The following is a 25595-nucleotide window of genomic DNA, read 5'->3' on the forward strand; positions in this document are numbered from 1 at the left end:
TTTTATTATGTTATATTACATTAAATCTCTTTAAGATACAAATGTTAACGTATTATATTACAGTGCTCTAAATCCAAATAATTCTGTCCATGTTTCTGGGTCACAGAATATACATCCTACTGTGGAGGGAATGGATGAGAAGATGGCCCCAGCACCAGTTTTTGTGAAAGAAATTAAAACAATACTCCCAGGGAGCAGTAAGACTCTCAAAACCCTGTCCTCCCCAAGTACGAAGATACTGAAAATTCTTTAATAAACCTGGTAGAGGTCAGTAGTAGAGGTCTAAAAGAACAGTCATGGTGGGTGAAAGGAGACATAAACAGTCAAATAAATAAACAAAACACAGTTGAAAGCAATAATATAAAACTGAAATTCCGAGGCCAGTACTCTACACAAGAAAGGCAAGAAGACCTTGACACGTTCTACTTTCTGATAAATTATCATCAGAACACTGAGGAAGAGAGCCTACTACATTCTGATAGCTTTATTCATAGCACCAAAATAAATAAATAAATGGTACTGACATTCCTGTGTGGGCAGAAACAATGCCCTCAATTCTCAGACAAAATCAACACGTGGGAACAACTTTCAGATGCCAGAGGAAAATGCGAGCAACTCTAACGCACAGTGCACTTTCACTCATGCTTCCATCCAGAGTCTTGCAAGAACTTTACGGTTATTTTCAGGCTTTAAAAATCTATATGCAGAAATCAGCTGTAGTATAACTAGCTCAATGCTAGAAACAGAGGAAGCAAGTATTTCCATTCTTACTTGGCAATCTCAGAACGGAAGAAAACAGAAGAAGTGACTTCCCCAAGATATCCAAAGAGGCCAAAAACACAAAAAAAGTAAAGATAGATGTCCTGACATTAGATCTATGGCCTCAATGAAATCTTACTATATTTTTCCTTAGAGGAAGAAAGCCCCCCTGTTTTAACTCACCATGTCTGTAAATGACCAGCAATATCACAAGGGTTCTATAGCTGAATCTCTGAAGCAAGCATGCAGAATCCAAGAGACTCCTTAAAAGCCTTCATAATTAAAGTCTGGTACCAAAGGTGATTGTCACATACCATTAAATATATACATCAGTATAAATAGACATAACCAAGAAAAGGACTATCAAGTTTCTTCATTAAAAAACAGAATAATCTTCAAAGGCTTTTTCCAAAAAAATCTGAGATCTCAGCTTATTATTAATAGATGATAAATTAACATAAAATATAAAGTGTAATTTTCACTAACTACAATGAAAAAATACTTCACACAAAAATTTAGAACAAATGCACAAAAAACTAGGCTTTGCATCAAAATTAATGCATGGCAAGCAAAAATCCTGTTGTTAACGTGAGCCACAAATAAAATTAAAGTGAAGCCATTTCTGTATTTAACTATAGTCATTCTCTAAAATATACTGTTATTCAGTATTTATGCTCATAAACACTTTCTGTGAAGCATTTTTATTTACTTAATTTTTTAAAAATATGTTTTTATTGATTTCAGAGAAAGGGAGAGGGAGATAGAGATAGAAACATCGATGAGAGAAAATCATCGATCAGCTGCCTTCTGCATGCCCTCCTGCTAAAGACTGAGCCCCCAACCCAGGCATGTGCCCTAACCGGAAATGACCTCCTGGTTCATGGGTCACTGATCAGCCATTGAGCCACACTGACCAGGCTATCCACTTAATGTTAATATGTACTCTCCTCCAAAGAACAAAAACTTCAAATAATTAGTATTTAAAAATGGTGCTTCCTTGGCTCCCTGGGAAGTCCCTTTCATTTAGTATCTGAGATTTGAGAAAGAATAGGCTCAGATGGCGCACAGGAGAAAGAATGTATAAAAAAGCCACTAAAAATAGAGAGTGGAGGAATGAAGGAGGGATATAGATGGACATATGGAGATTTATTTATCTATCTATGTACCTATTTTAAGGAAACAATCTGAAAAGCAGAGATGATGTTAGGATACCAAACAAAAATATCTCCAAGAATTATGTTTCTTAATTTAGAAAAATTATTAAATTAATACAGTAATATTTATACCGTATTTTTCGGACCATAAGATGCACTTTTTCCCCCCCAGAAGTGGGGGGGAAAAGTCCCTGCGTCTTATGGTCCAAATATAGCCTACACATATACTTTAAAAAAAAAGTTTTTTTACTTGCCCGGCTCTGTGTGGTCTCTGTGTGCTTGCCCGGCTCTAAAATGGTTCTAAATGCTGCTGTTTACTTTACAGGGTTGATTACATGTGTTTATGACTGTGATGTTGGGTTTTAATGCACATAAAATATTTTAGGACACTATTTGTTTCAGAATCTTTTTTTCTTCATTTCCCTTCTCTAAAAACTGGTGCGTCTTATGGTCTGAAGCGTCTTATGGTCCGAAAAATACGGTATTAAATGGCTTAAAATGGATAATTGTTAATCAAAGGTACTGACAGATAACAACAGGAAACCACCTAACTTTCCCAATGCTCTAATCACACTGATAAAAATCATCAATACAGCCGGAACCGGTTTGGCTCAGTGGACAGAGCATCAGCCTGCGGACTGAAAGGTCCAGGGTTCGATTCCGGTCAAGGGCGTGTACCTTGGTTTCGGGCACATCCCCAGTAGGGGGTGTGCAAGAGGCAGCTGATAGATGATTCTCTCTCATCGATGTTTCTAACTCTCTATCCCTCTCTCTTCCTCTCTGTAAAAAATCAATAAAATGTATTTTAAAAAATCATATCTACAAAGACCACTGACACACAACTGAACGAGTGCAATGAATAAAAATGTTCCTCTTAAATTACTGTAGCCACATGCTGTTCTAAAACCTAAACAGCATTCTTGTCCCTGGTCTTGTATAGCAATGTCTTTACAACTTCTGGTCCAACTCTCCCAGCTCCCTTTTGCTCTGTGGATCAGCTTTCATAATCTCACCCTGGCATTTGAGGCTTTCTGGAACCTCATCCTACTCTTAAAGGTCCCTATAAGTCAGGCCATTTCAATTCCTCGAGACTTCCTGCACAGGCCATGCTTTCCTCTACTGTTGTAGGTGGCCCTCTTCAGAGACATACTATAATCTACAGGCCTAATTGAAAATTAGAGACATGAACATACAGAAAGAAAAATGAACAGTAACTATAGGCATCCAAAAGCCATGATAGTCATAATTTTTAAAGACAGTCAACAGATGTAAACAAATTTAATCTCTCAAAGCAAATAAGATAAAAGTTTTTATTTCCCACATTGTATTCATCTTCCTTGAGTGTTTTCAAGTTCATTAATAGCTACAGTTTCCCACAACCCAGTTCCCCAAATAGTCCTCAGACGCCAGTTTCCGGTACAGAGCTAGAGAACCACAGATAAGCAGCCTCAGCATATCACCCAATCTGTGTAAGGTCAGCACTAGAACTGGGAAACATGAGAGCGCTCAAACCACGTGATGGCTGTCTTTGGGACTCTGCTCCTGAAGAGGAAACAGCAAGTCTGATGAGTATCAGACCCATACGAATGATACTAAGCAATCAATCAGAGAACCTAAATGGGAAGAATTGGTTAAAAAAGAAATTAATCAAAACAGGGAGTGCAACTGATAACGTCTGTGTTGTTATTCAACTATTATTCCCCAGATGAATTATGGCTGCTGTTGATCAGATATAAAGTCACTGCTAAATTCTTCTGTGGATCACATTGCTACAGTCTACTCAAATTCCACTTTGATTTGTCCTTGGTAGAAAAAAAAAAGGTTTATTCAACATGCTTCAAATTTATCCATTGTTCTCATTCATTCTTAAATGGTATATTAAGTAAACACTTACTAGTTGAAAAGATAATGTATCTGTAAATTAATACTGTCATTAAAATAAAGACTCTTGTGCTTTCCCAACCAATTTAAGTCATGTTGAATTGAAGGAATACACTGCTGTTCTTAATTTTGGATATTTTCTCAACTGTGCTTTGACTAACACAGTGACTTCATTTCCCATGAGTGATAGGATCAAATAGGGACTAGTCACATAGATAAGAAATTGTTTTATTTTGTACCATTCCAAAATGAGATCAGACATCAAACAAAGTAGTGTTAAGATGGGGAAAGGAGTTGGACAGAATGATTAATATTAGTTTTACTAAATCAAGTATGTCTATAAACCACTTAGGGGTCATTCTGAAAAGAATAAAAATAAAAAAGATAAAAGGAAATAAAGTAAACAAAGAAAAATAAGTACCCAAACTTAGTTGACAGTAAATAGTCACATATAGCTGTCACATGAAATAAATGGCCTAAATTCACCATTGAAAAGACAAAATTCTCAAATAGTATTAAAAAACATAACCCCTCAAAGACATGACTCAATGTTTAAAAGAAAAAAAAGAATGGTAGAGACAAAGAATGAACATCTAGACTAGCAATTTTCAACCCGTATGCTGCAAGACATACACTGTGGAGCCTAATGTAAATTGATATTTACATTATGATTCATAACAGTAGCAAAATTACAGTTATGAAATAGCAACCAAAATAATTTTATGGTTGGGGGTCTCCACAACATGAGGAACTGTATTAAAGGGTCGAGGCATTAGAAAGGTTGAGAACCACTATTCAATAGATGAAGTCAATTTCTGGCCTCAGTTTGGCAAAGAGAAGTTGAGTAAATGACCGAAGGTCACATAACAAGTTATCAAATTGGTTCCCAAAACCTAGACTCCTTAATTTCTAGGATAGGCAGGAAAAAACAAGAGACATTGTGGTCACATATAATACAATGTATTAAGAGTTAAATTCAGAACACCATTCTATTGTTTTCCTTATTATTCCCTACTTCTACTGCTGAGGCATTCAGCATCATTCTCTCTCTCCTCCTCTCTGAGATTTAAGGATTACTAATTCTCTTTCCTACTCCTTTTCTTGAAACAACTGAAATAGGACAATTACCATTAAATGAGTAAAAAAAAAAAATAAAGTTCTAGAAAACTAATACAAAGATAAAAGCAAGGACCATGAGTCATTCATTTTAGTAGGTCAGTGGTCAGGTTCATGACCTCCAGAATCAAACTGGTGGGGCTGGAATCTAGGTCCCACCACTGGCTAGCTATGAAACTTTAGGCAAATTATTTAACTCTATTAAGCCTATATTCTCCCACTGTAACATTGACAATATCCATAAAATATCTGCCTCAGATAGAGTCTTATAAATATTATGAGATAATCTATTCAAAGATTTTCACACATTTCATCAGTAAACATCAGCTATTTGTATATGTCATGTAAATAAAGTGATTTAGCTATGAAAAGCAACAAACTCTTTTGATTAAAATAAAATTATAAAGTGCCAGACACTTTTTAAAAATTACTTTGGCATAAATCAGCATCAGAGCTAATGAATTATATGCTTTGAAAATCGTGTTTGTTAATTAAAACTAAATAAAGGAGCTAGATGTTAAATCATTATCTGTCTCAGGATAAAAACACTTGCGATTAAAGTGCTGAAATTTCATGACTCTTAAATGTCAACCTAGGGTTATAATTTCTCCAGAGGTAATATTCAAACTATTTAAGGCTCATTCAGAACAGACACCAGACAATATACATGACCAGTGCAGACCGTGAGAACAGCCCTATGTATCCTAAGAGTCCAGAATTATTGTTTGTAATGGAAATGATCGCCCTTTTCTACATTTTCTTGGGGTTTTTTTGCAATGCAAAATTGTGACCATCTAATTCACAAGAACACAAAAACTGTGCCATGACACAAATGAGGGCAGAATGCACTGTTGCTTGCACTCCACACATCGAGAGAGCTCTACCGTCCGAGCCCGGACTCACCTCTAGGTCACAGGTGTACTCGGTGCCATCCAGGAGGGTCACTTTACACTCGACACTTTTGGTCTTCTTGGTGGCTTTTTGAACGGCCTTCTCTACGTTTAACTCATTGGTCTGCACTTCCTTTGTCTCCCTTTTTGCTGTTTCCTCTGATTTGTCTTCCTGTATTTCCTTTACCTTCTCCTCCTCTCTCTCCTTCCTTACTTCTTCAGCAGGCTGATGATGAAAAAATGAAGTTTATACTAAAGTTGACTGATTTTCAGAAAATGACACATTAAAAGGAAAATCCTAGTAAGAATGGCGATCGTTACAAGTGCTATGAAAGATTAAAAAAGACTTCAAATGTTTGCTAGAAAAAAATACTTCAAATCCTTCTTCCCCCAATCTACTGCCAATTCCCTCACTTTTGCCAATTTGATCATTTGAGCATTAAATGAGTAAAATAAACTACATCCTGGCAACCGCAATTTAGAGATTTTAATAACAGAATTTCCAATTATAATCTCATACCGTGGCAAAATCTAGGCTTCATTAGATAACCAAAATGCATAAACATAGAAATCTATTCCTACTTGCTGGACACTTAAATAAATCAAATCAAGGAGGTATAACAGTACACATTATTTAAAAGGAGAGGTGACAGGATTCTCAGAATAGGTTTAACCTTAAGAGAAACAGACAAACTTTTTTATGGTGTGCATATATAGATTTTTTTTTCCCCCTTTGTTATTTTGGAAATTTTGAAAAGGAATAATAGGAGAAGGCTGTGGCAAACCACTCTGAAACCCATATTCCAGATACAGTAAGTCAAACCAGTATCTTAATGCAAGAGATCCATAAATGATTCAAAGCAAACAAATGCTTTTTGTTATGTGGCTATACTATCAAGCTTTCAATTCCACACCATCACTTCTCAAACATACCTGTATCTCAGGACTGCTCACTGAAGGTTTCTCTTCCTCGATATCAATGTTCATGACCTGCTGTTTTCTCGGAGCTGCTTCCTCAGCATCACCCGTGGCCTGCCTTTCTTCTTCAGGCAGAGATTCCTCTTTATCTAAAACCTGCTCTTCCACGACAGCGGGGGTAGGTTCTTTCTTATCTCCTCCATCTTTGATCGCTACTAAGTTATAGGACTTCTGTTTCTTAAGCCACGGGGGTATGAATCGAGAAATGCCCCTACTCTCAGATGGGTCTTTCTGCCTCTTCTGGCGGCGTGGACTACTTTGGCTTTTAGCTGAAGGAGATGACTGGGAATCTTTTTCTTCCTCTAGATCAGATGACTGATTCTGCTGATTTTCTGCTACTTCTTTAGGTTTCTCCTTGGTTCCATCTGCTCCTAACTGGTCAGATTCCTTCTTCACTTCAGACGCGGAGCCAACTTCAGTAGTCATGGTCACAGCTTATGCTATAAACAAAACAAAATCACAAAAAGGTATTTTACAACCTCTCCTAGTTTAGAGGCAAGAGACAGGATTAAAAAAAAAAAAAAAAAAAAAAAAGGATGGGAAGGGGAATGGCAGAAACATGGGGATAAAAAAAGCCCATGGAGAAAGAAGGTTCATAAGAGAAAAATGGAGACTGCTACTCTTTGAGAATTCTCTAACTGAATCAAAGAACCAAAACAAGCATCACAATGGAATTAATTCTGATTCTGTACAGACAGAATGTAAATCATCAAGAGCTCGAGTATAATTACTTTTCTTTGGTTTCATCTAGCTATAAATAATATAATTCACCCCAAAATCCAATTTTTAAGTATCCCTTACTCTATAATATAAAGTATCCTATATAATAAAAGCCTAATATGCTAAGTGTCTGATAGTCCAATTGGCCATTCAACCAATCAAAAGCATAATATGCTAGTGATATGCTAAGGCCGCTCAACTGCTTGCTATGACATGCACTGACCACTAGGGGGCAGACAGTTAACTGGTCGACCAGTTGCTATGATGTGCACTGACCAGAAGGGGGCAGACACTCTGACTGGTAGGTTAGCTTGTTGCTGGGGTCCAACCGATCGGGACTGAGCAAGATGGGCCAGACAGGCCCTGCAGCTCTCCCTCAATCCCTCCCTGGCTAGCCAACCTCCCACATCCCTCCCTGGACCCAATCATGCACAGGTGGGGTCCCTCAGCCTGGCCTGCTTCCTCTCCCAATCTGGGACCCCTCGGGGGATGTCAGAGAGCTGGTTTCAGCCCAAGGGAGGAACAATCAGCTAGACACACACTGACCACCAGGGGGCAGACACTCAATACAGGAGCTGCCTCCCAATGGTCAGTGCACTCCCACAGGGGGAGCGCCACTCAGCCAGAAGCCGGGTTCATGGCTGGCGAGTGCAGCTTCTCCTGCCTTCGCACACTGTTAAGGACGTCCAACTGACATCCCCTGAGGGTTCCTAGACTGCGAAAGGGCACAGGCTGGCTGAGGGACGCCCCCTCCAGTGCATGAATTTTGTGTACCGCGCCTCCTGAAATTTCACACATTTTAACTAAAATGTTAGGTATTAAAAATACTTTTAAATTCTGAGTGCTTAATAGAGAGAAAATTCTATCTGTAATATGCATATTTTTTTTGTTCCAATATTAAATCCCATAATTCACCATCACTATTGTGATGCAAAAGATAGTCTTCTGGGAAAGGCACTCAAACTATAACCAAAACTCCACCCCACCCAACCACAAACATAGTTTTGTATACGTGTTTACAAGAAAATGCCTACAGACCCCTAATCGGAACCAAATGAAGACATTAGATGGATAGAAAAAGAAATGTATTTAATAATTGATCCAGTCACAACTAATGAAAACAAAATTGAAATTAAATCTGAAAGCAGCTGGTTGTCTACATGTTACACAAGTAAAGAGGGACTTTTAAAGCATAGCAGCACCACTGACATAAAACCAATAGGCAGGAATGGCAGAGACAGAATGTTCTCTCCTCTCTTACTGCTGATTAAGTGTCCAAAGGTCTGGCATCCGGGGCAATGGGAAATTTCCCAGCTATCTTCAAGAGATATAAAAATAAAATACACTTTTTAAAGCTTTATTGAAATATCATTCACAGATAATAAAATTGGCCCACTGTCTAATTCTATAATATTTTCATCATCCCAAAAATAATCCTGTATCCATTCATAGCTAGTCTTCATCCTACCCCCTCCACCATCCCTAGCAACCACTGATCCACTTTCAGCCTGAATGGATTTTCCTACTGTGCACATTTAAAATAAATGAAATTATACAACATGTGGCATTTTTTTCACTTAGCACGTTTTCAAAAATCATTCATGTTATAGCATAACTGCTTCTTAAATTATCATTTGCCATCTTGTGCCAAACATTGATGAGTCTAATATCTAAATTGTATCAAGAACCTAACAATTTAAAAAGATGAGCACACAATAAACAGATATTGAATTGTAAAGTTATATACATGAAATTTATATAATGTTATCAACCAATGTTACCTCAATAAATGTAATAAAAAATAGAATGAACCCCAGAGCCAATAAGTACTGCCCATCCAAATGGAAGTTACAAGATTTAAAAAAAATGGAAATGGCTAATTGGATTGTAAATACTCAACAATAAGGATGGATGTAATTATACATAAATAAGTACATTCTTAAAATAGTTTCAAAAATCAACACAGCTCAAAACTAAATACTACCTTCTTTGTTGATAAGATGGTTTCTTGAACAAATTACCCCCATCAAAAAAACATGATTATAGCACATCCATTCACCATAATTATCATGCATGTGTCTCTGAGTTACAAAGATGGATAAGCCTTTAAACTCCATCACCCACTAACTCCTGCAATCCCACCCACTAAAATGAAAGCCCCAGAGGGCTGGGGTCTGTCTTCTTTTTACTGCTGTGTTCCCCGCATGTAGACGGGCACATAAGAGGTACTTGATAAATATTTACTGAATGAGTGTTGCAAAATCACCTACTCCAATACTCTCACTTTATCCTATCAACGAGGAACTGAGTTCAGAAAGACTAGAAGATATGCCTGAGATCACAAAGCCAGATGGGCATAGACAAAACCAAAACTAGTTTCCCAAACTAGAACAATCCGCATTCCATAAACTTTCATTAAAAATACCTAAAATCCATCATTAGTAAGTTATATAACATAGTAAGTAAAGACCTTTCTACTTATCATCAACCAAAAAGAACATTGCTGTGAGCAGCCAGACCATTAGAGAAGCATGTGGTTTTGACACAATTACCACGCTGGCATGCTCCATCTGGATTGATAAAAAGTGTTAATTATTGTAACAGTTCCATGAGAAAAAGCATGCATCATTTAACATGCAACCAAGCAGAAAACCATCATCAATAGAGGATCAGCACTGGTTAGGTAAGGAGAGTTGTTATGTGAAACCATTCTTTTTCTAGTGCTTAAAAAGGAAAGTAAAATTCCAAGGCGCTGTCTCTACCACTAACCAACCTTCCTACCCTATAATATTATGCTCCTGAAAACACTGGCCCTTTATCAGAGTACTACACAAAGCAAAACGAAGCAATTACACAACTGTGGACACTCATACAAAGAAGTTCAAGCAAGCGAGTTCATGCTAATTATTGGATCCAGATGTTTCCTTAAGACCCTGAAAGAAGCACAGCTACTCTGAACCCTCCCTGTTAAAATTCTTGCACAGGGAACAGGGTGGGTGCTGCCGCTAGCTGAGTGGCTCCCATCCTCTGCTGAGATCACAAGCAATATGAGATCTTTAATTTCTGCAAAAGTGCCCCGCCCATTATTTAGGGACTCAAGATTTACAAAACAGGAAAGAATGCCTTTCTAAAGCTCAAAAATGGTGAGAGGAAGGAGAGAAGCTTTCCTCTGGACTTTGAGAAAGACATAAACAAAATTGTGCAACAAATAAGAAACCTAAATAACATTGGCAAGGTGTTTGGTCATTTTCATCTATTATCGTGGCAAAGGATATGTAGACACCCACAATCCCTTGCTTATGTTCATCTCCCCAAATGGCCTGTCGTCCAACAGAAGATCTTTTTAATATCCTAACTACCTTACCTTACAGCATTAAATGTGAGAAAAACAAATACAGCAAATCAAATAGAGGAATGATACAGCAGCCACCTAACTCTACTTGGAACATAATCAGAGTGATGCTTTTCAAATACTGTATAGCTAGCATGTAAAAAGAGGGGAGGAGTGACAAGGCAGAGGAGGCAAGGGAGGAAAGAGGAAAAAGAAATATCTGCAGAAGAAGAAATAACAAAAACAGGCTGACTTAGAGCAGACCACACATAACTCCTCCCTAGTATGTTTGTTTATCCTAAGTGTCAGACAGGCTACAAAATACTATATCCCATATTTAAGTAACTACAAATACTTTCCAAAGAGACACTTTATTGGTTTATATTATCTATATGATGAAGATAAATAAAAATTAGTTTTGAAATAATCCAATGCTGCCTACCCTAGTTACCTTTATAATAAATTATATCACTTGTTTGTTTTCTTAAAAAAGATAAAGAACATCTATGAGAGAAGAAATATTTCTATAAAGATACAAGCTAAAAAAAAAAAAAAAAGATACATCTGCTTTAAATTAAATCCACACATACAAAAGATATGAACTGTAGGCCTTTGCTAGTTCAAGTCTAGGCAGGATAAGGTTACATTCAGAGCACGTATATCCTCCATCCTTTCTCCTTTTTAACGGAACCCAAATTTTGTTCAGCTTTCCTCTCTTTCACCATGTGTGTCGGTGGAAGCTGGTCTAGGGAATCATGGGGATCCCTCTCCCCATGCTAAGACGACAAGCAAAAAGTTTGTAAACTTCTGGAGAAAGATTCCTCCCTCTTAAAGGGGCCACAGGGAAGAGAAGGCCCCTCTTCGGCCTCTGAGCATTATTTACATGACTCCAAGAAATGCTGCTGCCACCTTGATAATCCCGAGAAGAGAAAGCCTGAGGAAAAAGACGCACACAGAAGAGGGCACTGGCAAGAGAATCAGAGAGAGGACTTGAGCCCTGAGCATGCTGCATGCATACGGCCAGGATGTTTGAACTTCCGGTATGTGAGACAACATACTCCCCTATGGCTCAAACGACTGATCCAGGGGGTTCGGTTACTTGTGATTACTATTAGCCTTTGCATATTATATTAGGAGGCAAGCACTGGAAAATAAGCCCTAAGGAACTGCTAGTACACTTAAAACCAGTTCAGGTAATTAATTATTACTCCTCACTGTATTTTATAGCCCTCATATCTAAAAGCCATGGTTGTCAAAATGTCTAACTTTTTCCAGGTGCTCATTTTTTAAAAAGCCTTTATCTGAGTTAATACTAGTGAGATAAATCATTAATTCTTTATTCTAACAATATATAAGAATGAAACAAATAAATCTTAGAGATCATCAAAATGTAAGATTCCCTGTGTAAGAGAAGGGTGGATGTCTGAAAATCAAGGCAATAATTTTCAAAAATGTCCAATTCCGGCTAACAATCTTACATGCTAAAGCAAGCACCTTCTGTTCCCATTCAAAATTAGGTCAAGAAAGAGATCTGTGCCAGGCAAAGACTCCACAAATAATGAGGTCATACCAAAAATACTCTTAAGTGAGATCTCAATAACCAGAGGTTATACACAAATCATTAGGGATCCCAATTTTGGACATAATTATTTTCAATCAAAATGCACATTAACCTTTTCATACTGGGAACTCCAAGAGCACACACTAACCGAGGTGACAGAGATATCCCGAAGCCTGCAGCTCTTCATCAATCACGTTCACTGGATTGTATGGTAAGAAATACTGACAAAGTACTTTTGCTCAAATTCCTTCTCTCAGATGAGGACCCTAACTAAGTTTGTAATGATCAGAGCTTTTTGTGTAAAGCTAACTAATCTTTGGATTAAATAACATGAAGGTTTGAGGATCAAGTCTAGGAACCAAACACCAGGATTAGAATTCCAAGTCTGTCTGTCACTAGCCATGTAACCAAAAACAAGTTATTTGGTCTTGTTAAATTTTAGTTTCCTCATAAGCAAAACAGGGATATCATACATATTCACTGGTGGTTCTAAGAATGAAATCAGATGTTATACATAAAGTGCCTGGCACATAATAAATTAATAATAAATGGTGGGCCACCCCGTCATCAAGTAGAGATTCTGGGAGAAAATGAACTGTCTGCTTTTCACTAAAAATTGTTAACAGTAATATTATGCACAATCCACTTAATAAATAAATAACAATAGTGAATAATCAAGTATCAGCTATTTGCTGAGCACTGTTCTAGAGACTCTCTGCATTCCTTGCATCTCCTGACACTTTGAGGTTGGGAATAAAGTTATTTCCCTAATATAAAGAAAGTTAAAAAAAATAAAAGGATAAAAACTTGCACAAAGCCACATAACCAATAAATGGAAGAACCAGGATTCGAACTCAGGCTGTCCAATTGCAGAGAGCTTATGTAGTATTACCACCATTCCCAAAAAACTTCAGTATTTTATAACCAGCACTTAGCATTAATTCCTGATAGTTCATCATTTGTTAAAAGTAAATAAAAATAAACTATGACTACCATTTGTGGCTTCATAATCATTAATAACCTGTTCTGAGCCCCTAATGAATTCCACTGACCTTCAGGATGAGGATAGTAACAGTATCGAACCCCTTCTTTCAAAATAAATATTTCCTGAGTAGTTTAATTGCATATGTACCTGACATCAGTGATATAGAGGAAAGAATCTTGCTCTCTGTATAATGGGTAACAGATGTAGCAAGATTAGAATATAAATTAAAACAATGTGTCACTAATACACAAATTTTGATAACTTATAGTGAGAAATTACTACTAGTTTGAAAAGCTGACAGTTTTCTTAAAAACTACCATTGTCATCTCTTCAGGAAAGCACATAATGGCCCTTCATGGGAAATGTTGGTTAAACATTCATGTAACACAAACAGGCATCAAGCTTTTTAAAGAGCTCTTAATTATCATTCTCAATTGTATTTACTCCTCAGCTGAACTCAAGTAAAAAGCCAAATAAAATAGTGCTAGTTATGCATTTCCTTAACATTAAACATTCAAAAATAAATTTCATTTTTAAATTGGCTACGATGACTACTCCTTCAATATGGGGGGAAAGTGGTTAAAGGACAAGCACAGAGTTAACAGAATACTATACTAATAATATAGGAATATGCAAATTGTCAAGGACACCATCACAGTAACAGTAACAGCCAGCAGGCTGCGTGGGGAGACCAGGCCAGCAGGGGGGTTAATGAGGGACAACCAAACGAGTGAATAGCAGGCTGCAGGGGGGCGACCAAGCCAGCAGGGGGAGCAGTTTGGAGCAACCAGGTGAGCAGAGGGGGTCAGTTGGGGGCAACCAGGCCGGAGGGAGGGGGTAGAGGGGGGAGGGAGGAGTAGTTGGGGGAGACCAAGCTGGCAGGGGAGGGGAGCAGTTCAGAGCGACCAGTTAGGGGCATTCAGGCCAGCAGGCAGAGGCAGTTAGGGGTCAGGCTAGCAAGGGCGAGGATTGTGAAAGGAATGTCCTACTGTCGGTTTAGGCCCAATCCTGACTGCCTAAACCAGCAGGACATCCCCCAAGGGTTTCCAGATTGGAGAGGGTGCACGATGGACTGAGGGGACCCCCATCCCATGCACAAATTTCATGCATCAGGCCTCTAGTAAACATATAAAAAGATGCTCACCACACTCATAGTAAAAGAAATACAAGCTAAAAGTAAAGAGTGGAAAAATCCAAAAGCTTAATCGCATCAGTATTGAGCATGGCTATAGGACTCTGGCCCATAGGCATTCTCATATAATTGTGGGTAGATGAGTAAATTGTTGCCAATGGAAGTAATGTGCTAACAGCCAAAATTCCAAATGTGTACAACATTAAACCAGTAATCCTGCTTATGGGAACATACCCTACAGATACATTTGCACAGATGATTCACTGTAACATTGTAAAAGAAAATATAATATTCCATATCTCTAAAGAAAAAAGTGAGGAAGGTTTCCATCCCAGTTACAGAAGTATCTCCACGTTACACTGTTAAGTACAAAAAACAAGATTCAAATTACATATAGCTATCTTATGGGTTGAAAGCAACATGTCTGAGAAGTATGTGAATGCACATATCTGCCTGCAAACGCATAAGAAATTAGAAAAGGACACAGATGACCAACAGTGATTACGGGAAATGGTGGGTGGCGCTGTGTAGATGAGGTCTAGAGATGCAGATAGGGGAGAAAAAGTTTTCACTCATAAATTTGTACAAACTAAGGCACTTAAATACTTCATTAGAAAAACAATATTTATTCATTAAGATATCTAATGCATTAAGTGAACCCAGCTTAGTTAGGTCTGCTTTCTTGGAGACAAGCCAAATGCCACAACTGCCATAAATTCCGTCACACATACTTCACAAACCTACCCCTCATCCTATGCACGCTGCTCTCCTAAAGTTCAAAATTTACACTTTTAGAGCAGCCAAAATCTTCTTTCAAGTATATGAATTCTTCCTAAAAAAACAACACACAGTTTCTGAGAAAGCCTTGCTAGTTTTTTTAAACATTTGACCTAGGTGTGGAGAATAAAAAAAATAAAAATAAAAAAAGAGATGTCTTTTGCTAACAATAATATTGGAACATATGCAGCTAGGCCAAAAATAGTATTCCTATATTTTGCTGAAAAAGTGAGAACAGGGCATTTAGAATTAGATTTCTCTGAAAGTCGAGGAACATTGTAAAAGGAGAGTAAAACACAATGAGGAGACTCGTTAAATTTCTAACCTGGCCACACACAAACATTCCGAACCTGTCAGCAGCTTCATCCTCACTCATAGGCAAAGGCAGGAACAAACGTGGCCTGACAAACACAAGGATGTCATGTTTCCTGTCCACACCTTCTCCCTGCCCACATAAGTTCCTATGCTCCCATGAAGAGAGTGAAAGTTTGTGCAGATGAATAACTACATGTTCCCGGTGCAGTATTGTGCATCCGGTGGCTTCTCGATAAACTTGTGCTGTTCCTAGTTATGGGAACATTTATTTGGACCACCATCATATAAAGTTCCATACAAAAGAAAAATACACTGTGCAATTTCTTCCAGTGACATCATAACCAGGCTCAAAACAGGGCAAAGCCAACACCAACAATCTCTCAGTCCTAACAGATACTAGGGAGGATACTTTCTCTGAGCTCATCCCACAGCTAGCTACCTTCTGCATAGGATCCTCACCCAGCCCACTGTAAACCCACTTGGTATCAAGTGCTAATCTACAACTACTTTAAATTCCTGTGTGAATCAAACTCTAAATTCATTAGCTAAAAAATAACAGTGGTTCAGGAGGCCTTTCCCAAATAAGCTAACGACACATCCACCAAGATTAACTGCACAGGATAAATGCACAAGCTGCAGACGCTGCATTTTAATAGGTCATAAGACAAAAGCTTGTCAAAGTCAATCAATTCCCCACACTATGACAAGGCCAACTGAACTGGAGCCTACACTGACCTCACACTTTCTCAATCCTCTTCTCCGTAAGCTTTGGAACTGTGCAGCTGACAGGCATAAATATCTAAACCTTGTCAAAAAATATAATTCACTTGGTAAATTTTGGCCGTCAGATCTTCTGCCATTATAAATATTTACAGACTACCAAAGAGTAAAATAAGGCTATAAACTGGATGATTTTGCTGGCTTCGGTAAGCAGATCCAAATGTTGACACTAGTCCTCTGATAGGTCAGCAGAAGTTGCCTTGTAGACTGTTTACATATGGACCTCCATGCCTGGCGTGATAAAAGCAACTTTCCCCAGGCTGGAAAAGCTGTAACTACAATGGAATTATAGACATGCCATTTGGAATGCTTAAAACCTATCTTAAAAAAAAAAAAAAAAATCTACTCTGAGCATTAGTTTAGCTCAAAACTACTTGATTTAGAGGCTTCAAATAACTATTTTTTTGGTGATGCTAGTCAGGACAAGTTTTTATTTCAACTAGTAAATATATTTCTGTCTTTGGAGGTAAAAGTCTCAAAATTTAAATATTTGTAAACATGATTTGGTAGGGGATCCTGCTGGAGAATGTGCTAGGCATTCAACCTTAAAGTCCACCAGAACATTCATACAAACTAAATGTCGATGCTTAAAATTTCCCTTTCCAACTTGCTATGTGATCCAGCTATGATGTTAAACTACATGCCATCAATACATCATATGATGTGTTCAAGAATATTACCAAGGAGATAGAGGCAGGGAGAGGGGGTGGGTGGAAGGGGCTCATGACTGGCTGTCCAAATCATCAGCATCACCTTTACAGTTATTTATTCCCACATCTGGTATCAATAATTTAAAGAAACAATTCTTTCCTTGGGCCTCAAAATAAAAAAAACTTAAACATCCTAAGTACACATATGCGCCCCCCTACTCTCTCACCTCCCATTACTTCAGTAGTAGCATAGCATTCCCTGCAGTGGCAACAATAAAGATGGAATTTGCCAAGATCATCCTCTACCCATTCTAGTGGTACTGCTTTTCATTTTGTTAGAAAGTAGCATTGAAACAAGATCCTTTTTGAACAAAGATTGGTTGATTATACCAAGAAAAACCATGAAAATTTTTTCTGAGTCTGGATGTCAGTCAGCATCTGGGCAACATAGTGAATTTTCAAATTTGCTCTAAGTGACAAGTGATTAAATATACAGTAAAATAACTTGTTCAACCAATATCACACTTAGATAGTAGCAACAGCAAAATGATATATAATTTTTGATAACTGTTAATGGCCACTAATTTGCAGATGCTAAAAAATGTGAATTCAAATCTCTGCTAGCCACAGCACTTCTTTCAACCAATCAAGTTAACCTGAAAATGAAGCATCTTAAAATTAAATTCAAATCTGTCCTCTTTTAACATATTAAAAATAACTGAACACTATTAACCTTACATGGTCCTCAATGTAATTTAGAAATAATTAACTTTCATATTGCACTACTGAATAATTCAGTCATAAAATAGCAGGACAAGTATATAAAATAAAGCAATGAACTACTTTCATTATTCTCATAGGGAAAACCTAAAAAGACAATTATGTTAAAGATAACTTGAAAAAAATTTCAATATTTTCCTAGAAAAATGCAAACAAGTGGTCTAAAACTAAACTCTAACCACACACACACACACACACACACACACACACACACATATTTTTTCATAGAGCTTACTTCAAATATAACTGAACATATTCCCTTTCCACATAGTGTACTTACCCAGATTCCACCTACTCTATATGTTAGCTTTTCCAAGTTTTCAGTGCCCTGAATACTGACACTCTCAAAAGCAAGCTTCCTTCAAAAGCAAAACAATCAAGCATACATAATAAAACCTAACTGCTACAACAGAAATTTCTTTAAAATCTCTCCCTTGAAATACGTACGCAGTTTTTAAGCACATCAAGCCCGTTGTTTGCTGTTCCCTGTCATTAGAAAAGCTGATGGAAATCCAGTCTGCAGAAGCTTAATGAGTAAGACCTGCCCCACCCAGGCCAGACCCTGCTGGAAAAGGGCATGCTCCGCAGAAAAGCTCAGCTTGGTTCCAAGTTACTTCATTCCTCAGCTAGAAAATCCACATGGGTCAAAGAAAAAGTCATTTTCCTGCTGTCTGCTCTACCCACTAAATGAAGAAAGCACCCATAACGTATAGTTTCTATGACAACCGTTAATTCTATGATAATTTTTCTATTATTGCTGGGAGTTTTTTCTGTTTTTGTGGTCATAATTTTTACTTTGCTTTCAGTCTCCTCCTTCAACTGCATTCTTATTTTTGTCATTTTATCCTACCCTACAAATAGACATCAAAAGTGTATATACACTATTTCTGACCTAATCATCTTTATTTATAAACTTCTAGTAAACCAATGTATACATTTCCAGACATAGAAAGACTCTAGAAATACATAGACCAGTTTTCAATAAATAAAAATGCAATATCAATTTTGATTCATTTGTAAAAGAATTTGCTTATTCATTCATCTCATATTATGTTTAAAAATCAAGGCTCATTTTAATGAAGATTCATAGGTTCCATCACAGTTACAAAGCTGATATATCTGCTTCATTGTCAACCCTACATTGAGAAATGACTGACACAAAAGGTAATTGTACATCCGTCTATCATATGAATATAAATACATATGGCAGTAAAGTAACTAAAGGAAAACACATTAATTTTAAAATTCAGGTCAGAGAAATCTGAGAAACAACTAATCTTTCCTGATTATATGATACTAACCCCCACTCACTTTAAATTTCCACAATTTAAATTCTGGTTGTTGGTGTTTCCCCAACACCACCTTCATCCCCAATGTGGATATTTATATTAAATAATCATGTCCAAAACAGCCAGACTTTGTATCCAGGCATGCATTTTCACAACTTCAAGATGCAGCCATATTGTTCTCCTATCAAGCAGTTCCAATGTCCACTAGTGAGTATTTTATGTTCATATTCACTTACAGAAGTCTTTTTTTAAAATTACGAAAAAAATGTGTTTTTTAATTCCAAAAAAACATTTTAGATACTTAAGTAAGTAAGATGTCACCTTTTTCCAACTAGTAGAGAAAGGGTAAGGTTTGCTTTATGGGAACTTACTGAAAATATGTTCTAGTAGCAGCTAGTTCTGAAGAGATTAATCTCTGTTAAAACGAACAAATATAAAACTTATTTAAAAAGTCAATTTATATAACGGAAATAAATAAACTTCACTATCCACCAGAGTTTTCATTGATTCACAATAGGGCAATTTGGTGAGTTTTTAATAGAGCCAATTTTATTCAGTTCAAAGTAGCAATCTCAGAACTGTGAGAAAATGAATTTGTTGTCTGAGCCCCCCAGTATATGGTATTCTGTGATAGCAGCTGAAGCTGAATGGTACTGCTCAAACTCCACTGCTGGTTTCAATATAAAAGATCCTGCTTATTAAGACAACTAACTCTCATTATTCAAACAAAAGTTAAGGGAACTGCTAGTAAGAAAGTTTTGTGACACTATAATTTGAAAACAAATTCTAAAAACAAAACAAAACAAAAAAAAAATAGTAGGTAAAAAGAGAACCCAGAGAATTTAAATGAATTTCCAAAATCATATACCCAATAAGTGGTAGAGCCAGAATTTCACCAAATTGGTCTGAAAATCAATAGCATTTTTCTACCAATGCTGCATTATCTCTATTTTAACAACCTGGTCTTGCAGAAGGCAGGTAACTTATATAAGACTAAGGGCCCAGTGCATGAATTTGTGCACTGTGAAAGGAACTGTGGGGCACGAGGCTGAGGTAGGCACAAAGGCGGTCTTGGCCCATCATTCGCAGCCCCGCCAAGCCCCTCCCACCATGGCTCCCAGTCCCCTGTCTGCTTGCAGTCTCGCTCCAGCCTCTGCTGCTCCCACAAGCTGATGGAGCCAGCCCGCTTGCACCAGCTGATGATACAGAGCATTTGGGGCTAGTGTAGCAGCAGGTACAAGTGGGACCTGCGTCGGCAGTGGGTGCGAGTGCCTGGCAGGTCCGTGGCACTCAGGAGCCAAGTATTTTCAATAACCACTAGAGGCTCACCCCGATGACAGCAGCCAGTGCCCCACTTTAGTCTGGCGGCCCTGCTAACCTGCTCCACAATCCTGCTGCAGCCAACTCCCACCATGTTCTGCGCATGACTCCAGTGGTCAGCGCACATCATAGAGACTGGTTATTGGGTTGTTCAGCCATTAGGTCTATTTGCATATTAGGGTTTTATATATATAGATTAGTCAATTGATTATTGGCAAAGAAGTACACATACCAGTCTAGTATCATTTAAATTATTCATTTCCAGTAAGATTTTAAACTCATTAAAGTACGCAAATTACACTGGCTAAAACATTCACATGTCTTAACATAAAAAAAAAGTTAATATAAATTTATATCTGTTACATCTGTCTTGGGAAGTGCCTAAATAACCATGTTTTGACAATGTCTCATTATTCCACTAAAAAGGTAAATTTAAGGTTTATCTCAGAATGCTATTTTTTAAGTAATAAAAATTTTATTTAGGTAGAAACATTTTTCCTATATATGTATATGTCAGTTTGTGTATAAATAGAATTTTATCTTTAACTCAATACCATAATTTTTTCAATTCCTAAAATTATCCTACCTCCTTGCTTTATGGGGACAAAGAATGGAACTGAGTAAGATGTAAAGGACCCATAGTCCAAAACCAAACTCTGTGCAGAAAATAAAGTGATTGGTGTTGCAGAAAGATAATGAGGAAAACAGTTTCTTTCAGTTTTCCCACCTTCATTCATCTAGCCTCCATTTGAGAAGCAATCATCACTTGTCACTTGAGGGGGGAAAAAGCACACATAATTTTCTGATATAGCCCTAAAATAACCTAAGAAGTACTCAAAACAAACTTCTGGGTTTTTTTATTCTACTAATTTTATAAGGAATCCAATTTTCCCATCTACCAATCACCAGGCAACACTATAAACACTATACTTCCCAAACGAACATGAAGAAAAATTTCAGGATTCTTTCAATCTCGATGAACTTCAATTGGTCTATAACATTTTCTCACGACCCACATTTCAGACAGAATCACTGCTATCTAATGTCAGCAAAAAGAAGGAAAAAAAAACAAAAAACTGCTCTATTACATGAACCCTATGTGTAAGCTCTATTTTGACCACAACACTCTATAGTTTAACTTCTCTCAGGCTCTAAATCCAGAATAATTTGCACAACTGCTCATGAGTCATTCGCAAAATGTCTCCCCTATTGTGTCTTTAAAAATGTAACATTAGAAAGAATTATATATTTGTGAAACTCTGGGAAAGAAACTTGCTGTATGACCCCAGATTTAAAAGGGGTTTGGAAAAAGAATAGGTGCAGGGGAGGGGAAGGAAGATAGGAAGGAGTGGTGGTTAATAAATATAAATGCGTTGCAGAGAATGGTAAGTAACTCATCTGCCTCAACAAGGGTGGGAGTAAAGAAGAGGGACAGAACAGAGGTAGCCAAATAATGAGTGCTCAGTATGCTAAGCTCAGGTCTACCCTGTAGGCAATGGAAAACATTAATTTTGTATTTTTGGAGGATTACTTTGGCAGTCATATGAGAACTATTGACACAATGAAAGGAAACTAGTTAAGATGATGTTCCAGTGGTCCAGGAAACAGCATCTAAACTAAGACAGAGGCAATAAATATGCAAAGGAAGAAATGGAGTCAATATTTAATAGGAAGCAGGGACAGGATTTGATGATGAGATGGATTGTTGAAGCAATGGAGAACAAAGTTCCCAGGTTCCTGGTAGTCAAAGGTTAGCTGGCAGTGCCATTCACCTAGACGAGGATTTCCAAAAAGAGTAGAAAATAGGGATGAAAGAAGCACAAGCTTCTACTTTTAATGCCTTTGAACTGAAGTGACTGTATGATGACAATCAGGATGGAGATATGTGTTTGAACAACAGAGTCTAGGTTTCCTTGCTAAGATTTGCAACAACTTCGTCAATACGTGTTATTTGAAGCTATGGGAGTAGATGACACCCCAGGCAAACAGAGAAAAAAAATGCTCATAATAAACCTCCAGACAGAGAGCAAAGAATCTATAAAGAAGGCTGGGAAGGTTCAGCTTAAGAGAAAAAAACAGCAAAGCAAGAAAGTACTGCCAAAAGATAACAGTCAAACTGAGAGGAGCGGGCAGTATGGCAGCCAAGGCAGATTGCTTCAAGCACCAATAAGGTTTTAAAAGTGTCATGAAAAGATTGCTGGGAACCTCAAAGAGCAATTTCCCTGGATGGTGGCAGAAAAAGCCATTTGGCTATAAAAAAAAAAATTGAAGAGGGGAGGCTAAAAGATACTGTAAATTAATCTTTAAGTTTAGCAATAAAGTAAAAGACTAGAAAAAAGGGAGATAGTAACTACAGGTTGTGGGAAGATGTTGAATTATGGGGATGTTTTGGTTGGTAGACTTTTGGTGGGAGAGACAGAGAGAGGAGAGTTTAAAGACACAAAGGAGAAAAAGAAAAATGGATGGAAGGTAGTTCAAGAGAGATAGATGAAAAAGGATCAAAACCAGGGGAGATGGTTTAATCCTAGAGAGCAGAGCAATACCTCTACCTCAGCGACCAATGGGAAGGTAACTGAAAATACAAAGGGGTAGGAGAGGAAAGGGTTTACAGAAGACAGAAAAACAGGGTGCATCCAAGGTCCTATTCTCCATTCCAAACAGCTTTGATAACTTTGGAGTTTTTAAAAGAAGGGGGGGTGGGGGGGAAAGGGAGAAACAAGAAGAAAAGTGAAAATTTTGGGGGAAAAACTGTCAATCTCCTAGGATATATTTAATGATAATATATTGTTTATCATTGAATGATAATTCCCTTAGCATTTGGGTTAACGTTATTCAGGACACTTTAAACGCAGTAATCTTCAATATGATAAGTCCTTAGTGTTTTAAACTTTTCAAACTTTAGGATTCCCTGAATCATCTGTCTTCTATTATGTCAACACTAGAGGCCCAGTGCACAAATTCACGCTCCGGTAGGGGCTGGCTGGCCCAGCTCCAATTGGGGCGGATTGGGCTGGGCCTGTCAGGAGGAGGAGACAGCAGTTGGCTGATCAGGGCTGGGCCGGCTGGGGGGAGGGGCCGTAGGCAATTGGCCAGCAGCCCCTGCCCCCAATTGGGGTGGGGAGGGCCAATTGGGGCGTGGCCAGCCTTGGGGAGGGGCTGTGGGAAGTTGGCCAGACAGCCCTGCCCCTGTTCAGAGTGAGGGAGCCGATTGGGGGCAGGACAGGCTGCGGGGTGGAGCCATGGGCCAATCAGGGTGGTATGGGCTTATCAGGGGCAGGTCCACAGGCGGCTGGCCAGCTGGCCCTACCCCTGATCAGGGTAGGAGGGCTGATCTGGGGTGGGGTTGGGCAGGGAGAGGGGCCGCAGGAGGTTGGCCGGCTGGCCCCACCCCTTTTGGGGTAAGGGAGGGACTGTCAGGGTCAGAGCCGACCGGGGCGAAGGGGCTGCAGGAGGTGGGTTCACTGGCCACAGTGGGCTGTGGCGTCATAGTGGCCAATCATTCCGGTCGTTATGGTATCTGGTTGCTGGCTTTTTATATATAAATCATTGTCTATTAAATTACCCAGGAGAATATTATCAAATGAATGCCATCTTCATATCAGTATAGAGACAGAAAAGAAGTTAAAAAATAACTCACTAAGATCCCAGGGTTTGAAGAGGAGTGATTTGTTTTAATCATGGTATGTGCCAAGAACCTGACTAAATGTGTTTTATGAGATTCAACAACTATAATTGCAATTCCTATTCTCAAACTGTGAAACCTGTGTCTCCATAAAAATGCCAGTTTAAAAGGCAAGACAATGAAGACCACCTTCACCATCAGAACCCCAAAAGAATATGTGAAAGGTTATAAAACAAAACTCCTTTTATAGAGTTGAATCTTTCTGGGGTGTGCCTTTAAGACACTCTGACAGTACACACAAATACTATCTCTGGAACAAAACCAAAAAGGCACAGCTACAAGACATCTTCCACTGAAGTTGTAACTAACTCGATAGCTAGCTATTCTTCCTTTGAGCAAGAGAGTCTATAAAAGCCAGAAGCAGAGCTATTTTCTCCTACAAACTAGAGGAACCACGTTCTCCTGATCGAAGTTGTAACTTTATTAAAAAGCTAAAATGGACAGCATAGTCGGTATAACTTCATAGTAAATTTATAAAAGAAAATATAAATAAAACTTGAAAAAAGTACCTATATATGGTTTTCATTAAGAAAAAATCCCAACTGAACCAAAACTATCCTGTAATACAAGAAAACACACATTTTTAAAATTATAATCCAACACCATCAAAAACAGAAAATTTGGATTTCCTTTAGCAGACTTTTTCTCTCCAAATCTCCAGGGATTAACAGTGACCAAAGAAATTTAGATGATTAGTACTTACTTCAAAATACTAATGTATTGTGAACTTATAATAACTGAATCTTTATTATAGCTAAGAATAAAAAATTTAGACATTTTAAAAGCAATTATGAATAACTCTTAATGTAAGAAAAACAATTCAGGTAACCTAATCAATGATTTATTTGTAATAGTTTCCCTGCTGTAGTTTTGACTATATTTCTATAGCAACACTAACAAATACTCTTACACAAATACTTTTGCAGCCAAGATGAAAACCAATAACTACTTCTCTAGTTCATCTCTTTTATGGCTTCCAACAAAAAATTCACCCTTCCTAAACTTCACTCCAGAAACTGCAAAGCTTATGGCTTAACTAAATTTAACAGTTTCAGGTAACCACAACTGCCAGATGTTCTCAAATTCTTCAGAAAAAGAGGCATAATTCAATTACCTCTTTGATTAAAACTCATTCTGAACAAGAAAAAAGACAGAAGAGGGAAAGAAAGTAATTACTACTAACAAATGACTTACTTTAGAATTATCTAAATTCTAGAGAGAGAGAGAGAAAAAACAACATTGAAAACTTGGTACCAAAATATAAAGTAAGGAATTAAATATTTTAGAGCCAAAAGATAAGCAAATTTCTGTGCATAAATTTCAGACATGCTTTCAAAATGTCTTTTGTTGGTGCTGTTGTTTTGAAGCAAACAAAATATTTTACTAACATAAATAAGCCTGCCTATTTTGTGAGCAAGCTCTCTGTTAACTGCTTTATAAACATCCTTATTTATACCTCAAAATATCTCTGCACAGCAAGCTCATTCTATATATG

At 37.7% G+C, this 25595-nt stretch overlaps 1 protein-coding gene across 34 annotated transcripts in view; it reads right to left on the reverse strand.

Annotated features, from left to right (window-relative positions):
• The window catches only part of EPB41L2 (erythrocyte membrane protein band 4.1 like 2), a 166237-nt gene that overhangs the window by 77535 nt on the left and 63107 nt on the right, over positions 1–25595 (reverse strand). For 33 of the 34 annotated variants that reach the window (XM_045573237.1, XM_045573239.1, XM_036413439.2 and 30 more), the window contains exons 2-3: positions 6734–7218; positions 5814–6026 (exon numbers count right to left, since the gene is read on the reverse strand). In XM_045573237.1, the coding sequence (XP_045429193.1) occupies positions 5814–6026; positions 6734–7204 (684 nt within the window). In that variant the 5' untranslated portion in view covers positions 7205–7218. Of the gene's footprint in view, positions 1–5813; positions 6027–6733; positions 7219–18256; positions 18385–25595 lie in introns of those variants that run through there. The other variant, XM_045573236.1, reaches the window with a different exon arrangement.

This window comes from Pipistrellus kuhlii, unplaced genomic scaffold (assembly GCF_014108245.1).
Source record: "Pipistrellus kuhlii isolate mPipKuh1 unplaced genomic scaffold, mPipKuh1.p scaffold_m20_p_5, whole genome shotgun sequence".
NCBI classification, from domain to species: Eukaryota; Metazoa; Chordata; class Mammalia; order Chiroptera; family Vespertilionidae; genus Pipistrellus; species Pipistrellus kuhlii.